Source organism: Poecilia reticulata, chromosome 9 (assembly GCF_904066995.2).
Source record: "Poecilia reticulata chromosome 9, P_reticulata-male-v2, whole genome shotgun sequence".
NCBI classification, from domain to species: Eukaryota; Metazoa; Chordata; class Actinopteri; order Cyprinodontiformes; family Poeciliidae; genus Poecilia; species Poecilia reticulata.
In genome coordinates this window covers 29,135,073-29,138,615 of record NC_088838.1, presented here as the reverse complement: position 1 = coordinate 29,138,615, position 3,543 = coordinate 29,135,073, and the positions used below count along the sequence as shown (strand labels likewise).

The 3,543-nt window shown below is 37.1% G+C and overlaps 1 protein-coding gene across 1 annotated transcript; it reads right to left on the bottom strand.

Moving 5' to 3' along the window:
- Positions 1 to 97: 97 nt before the first annotated feature.
- Positions 98 to 3,480, bottom strand: spring1 (SREBF pathway regulator in golgi 1). Its single transcript, XM_017306697.2, has 5 exons — positions 3,347 to 3,480; positions 2,120 to 2,276; positions 1,878 to 2,029; positions 1,488 to 1,601; positions 98 to 616 (listed from the first exon to the last, which is right to left on the bottom strand). Exons 1-5 carry the CDS (start codon positions 3,443 to 3,445, stop codon positions 533 to 535), a joined length of 606 nt encoding a protein of 201 aa, XP_017162186.1. The 5' UTR covers positions 3,446 to 3,480; the 3' UTR covers positions 98 to 532.
- Positions 3,481 to 3,543: the final 63 nt, after the last annotated feature.

Sequence of the window (3,543 nt, the reverse complement as noted above, 5' to 3'; positions counted from 1 at the left end):
TTTTTTGACTTGCATGATTCTTTTATGGTACTTTAAACTTTGCATTTAACAACAGCACAGTGACAACAGTCACCGCAAAAGGGAACGACTACAAATGTTTATGTTTCACAGTCACTTTTTATTAAATATCCATTTTATATGCATGCAATACACACAAAAGCACCAACACATTATTAGCCATTTCAGTTTTGCCCACAAAGCAAACGAAAGAAAACAGTTTTGTTAAGATTAAACCAGTTTCTTATACGAAGATGTATGAAGCAAAACCTGATGAGGAAGCTGTCTGTGCAGGAGACTTGATGATCATCATGGATGAATGTATGAAGCGTTCTATGCACTTATGAAGTGTAAATAATACAGTTTTAAAACAAGATTTGTCCTCCTCTCTGAGGCTGGAGGTTTTGAATGTCTTCATCTGCAAAGATACTGTCCAAAACAGAATTTATTTTATTAAGTCTCTTCTTCAAAGTACTTTTTAAAAAATGATTTATGGTTCCACTTGTTCTTCTTAAACCAACTAGGTAGTTCCAGTTCACACAGGTAGAAGTTCTGGAGGACTCTCACCATAGCAGTATTTTGCTTGGGGGTTTCGATAGGTGTTCTCATGCTGGACACTCTGCGCAAAAGGAGAGAGAATTGTGGATCAAGTTAGCCTTTTTTTAAAAAATAAAAATCTAATATAAGCTCAAATTTCTCACATAAGAGGCCCATAATGTTGTAAGCATTCACAGAGAATGATAAAGTCAATATATAATGGATATATTTAAATCCAAGTTTTGACACAGGAAATGAATGGGACAACTGTAACAAATTACTGATAAAAGCCACTAGTGCATGGTTTTTAATCTGGATTACATAGATGCTAATTCAAGCAAAAATCTTGGCTAATTGTTGGTAGTACGTGTCATTAGGTTTCTGTGGGGAAAAAGCCCACAAATTTTATCATGGATATAAAAAGTCTACACAACGCAGTATGTGATTATTATGGTGCAAGACATGATACCAAGATAAAACATGTATACTATTTTTCCACCTTAAATGTGTCATTTATGTGTATAGTTTCCCCGTTTGGCTCAAAAACAACATTGCGCATTATCAAAAGAACACTGCATACAGTGAAGCATGGTGGTGGCAGCATTATGCTTTGGGAAGGAACCCTAGTTCCAAACACTAATAAAAGTTGGCACAACACCTTTAAGATTCTGCTTGAAATATGCACAATAGCCCAACGTATAAATTCAAATCAAAATAAGGAATTCCTTCCATAACTGGGAATTACAGTTTAGAAGGCCTGGGTCACATTAATAGGGGGAAAAAGAAAGTTGCATTGCAGCTTAGCTTGGTCTCATTTTCTACGTTTCATTTTACAAAGGTACAGAGACTTTTATATCCACTGTATATGTCTTATGCTTTGTCGATGTAAGCGAGGCTACAACACAATATACTAAAGTTTTACATCAGTATTCTTTACTGGGATCGTGACGTACTTGTGAAGAAGTCCTACATTTGGCCAGACACAACTCAAAATGATCCTCCACGGCCGTAAAAAGATTCTGGAAACCTTTAGCTGCACGATTCAGGAAGCGCTCTAGGAGAGGTTGCTGGGTAAAAATACACAGATAAGAAATGGGTCAAATGCAAAACACAAGATGAGCAGATAAACTATTGAGGTTTTTTGTCTTGCACAATCCCGTAGATAATGCAAAATCATATTCGACTTTGAAAAAAGTAGAAAGAGAATGCTTGCATTTTACAAACATTTCTTAAAGCTTATGTTGAAAAAAAAGGTGCAAACAGCTTCTCATTGCAGTTATTAATCAAGTTTCTTGTCGTGGTTATTAACCCTGATCTTGTAGAGCCCTTATGTGACAGATTACCTTATCAGGCTGGAGGCAACAAGACACGCAATACTCATAGATGCTGCAGCAGCCGTTGGCCAGGCAACTTTTACAAATGTACTGCCTGGTGCTGGGAGCATTGACGTTACAGCAGCCATTAACCAGCAAGTCCTTTCTCTCACAGACATAACCTGTCAAACACAGGAAAGCATAAGCATTGATTAGAAGTAAAAGCTGATGTTATCACTGCAGTGATAGTAAGTAATGGCCACATTATTTACCAAGTTCATCTGTGAGTAATATCTTGCCCTGAATGGAGTTTCGACACTGAGTAATCTGACGGCTGCTGTTACCCAGGTTGAAACGCACTTTCCAGGGGATGCGATGGTCTGAATCTTTAACTTCTAACAGTGTGCGGTCCCGAATGGATCTCTCCTCCTGCAAAATCCAAGCAAGAAGAGATAAAAAAAAAAATTATTGCATCCAAGAAAAGAAAAATGCATGAACAAAGCTGGATACATTGCATGTCTTTTCACATTGGTATGTGAAATCCATCAGAGTAGTTTTTCGTTGTCTGGACCTATCAAGTTTTGCAAAGTCTAACTCACAATAAAATTGACATTTTTATAGACTTGTTCAGTTTTGATTTTCACATTTTTCTAAATTTGTATTTCAATAGAAAATCTGTCATCTAGAATCCAGAAAACCAAAAATAAAGACACAAGAGCAGATGGTGTCTTGACTCAGATATGTGTCTGTGAACAAGGTGGCATTATTTTCAACACATTTAACCAAAAAAATTAAAATAAAATTAAAATCTGCTTAGTTTAATAAGCAGATTTTGCCTAGTTTATCTTTCCTTTTGGTTCTATTTCAGAACATCCTTCCTTTGGCTTCTCCCACTTGTTCCAACAAGTTCACTGATAGCTGGTGCAGAGATAATTGGCTGCACAATTTAACCTAATTGTTCTTAAATGTGGGAGGAATCGCCAGTACCTTGAATAAACTTTAAACTACATGCAGAAAGACCACAAGCTGTGACTCAAATGCAGAACCTCCCTGCTGCCAGACAACAGTGCAACAAACTGTGCAACCATGCAGCTGCTTTTTAATATTATCAATAAATGGTGATAAAATGCACAAGAAAACAAATATATATAGGATATAAATATTTTTCTACTATCTTACTGACGACATACATTATAAGAAGACATTAACTAATTTTATTTAGAGTTCCTAGCTCAATACGGCCTGCAGAAAAAAGGACACCTTTGTACTATTTGTTAACATAGAAGTTTTTGTCAGCAATTAATATATTTAATCAAACTATACTATATAATCTATACATCCTACTGCAATAAAAGACGAGTTTTAAAGCTTTTTGTACATCTTTACTTGGATTGCCACCAATAAATGTGGCCAGGATGGTACATCCCTGCCGAAACACCCCCTCACCTCTGCAGAAGGTAAGCCCATTTTTCTCAGGTGTAGTGAGTGTGTGTGTGTACCTGTTTCAGTGTGCTAGTGAGGAAGTAGATAAGAGACAATCCGAAGACAACCCCCAACACCCAGCGCTTCCTCAGTAACCTCCGTAGCACCAACATCATAGCATGACTTTTCTTAGGAAAGTGCAGGTGCCAGTCCAGACCATCAATCCTCCTCCTCAGGTATAAATCCCCCGACTGTCTTCAGCTTCGTGAAACTA

Excerpts from the sequence above, each read along its gene's own strand:
- spring1 (XM_017306697.2), bottom strand. The coding sequence starts at position 3,445 with ATGATGTTGGTGCTACGGAGGTTACTGAGGAAGCGCTGGGTGTTGGGG. Across the intron at positions 2,277-3,346 it reads TCACTAGCACACTGAAACAG|GAGGAGAGATCCATTCGGGA; the intron begins GTACACACACAC and ends TGGATTTTGCAG. Across the intron at positions 617-1,487 it reads AATGTAGGACTTCTTCACAA|AGTGTCCAGCATGAGAACAC; the intron begins GTACGTCACGAT and ends CCTTTTGCGCAG.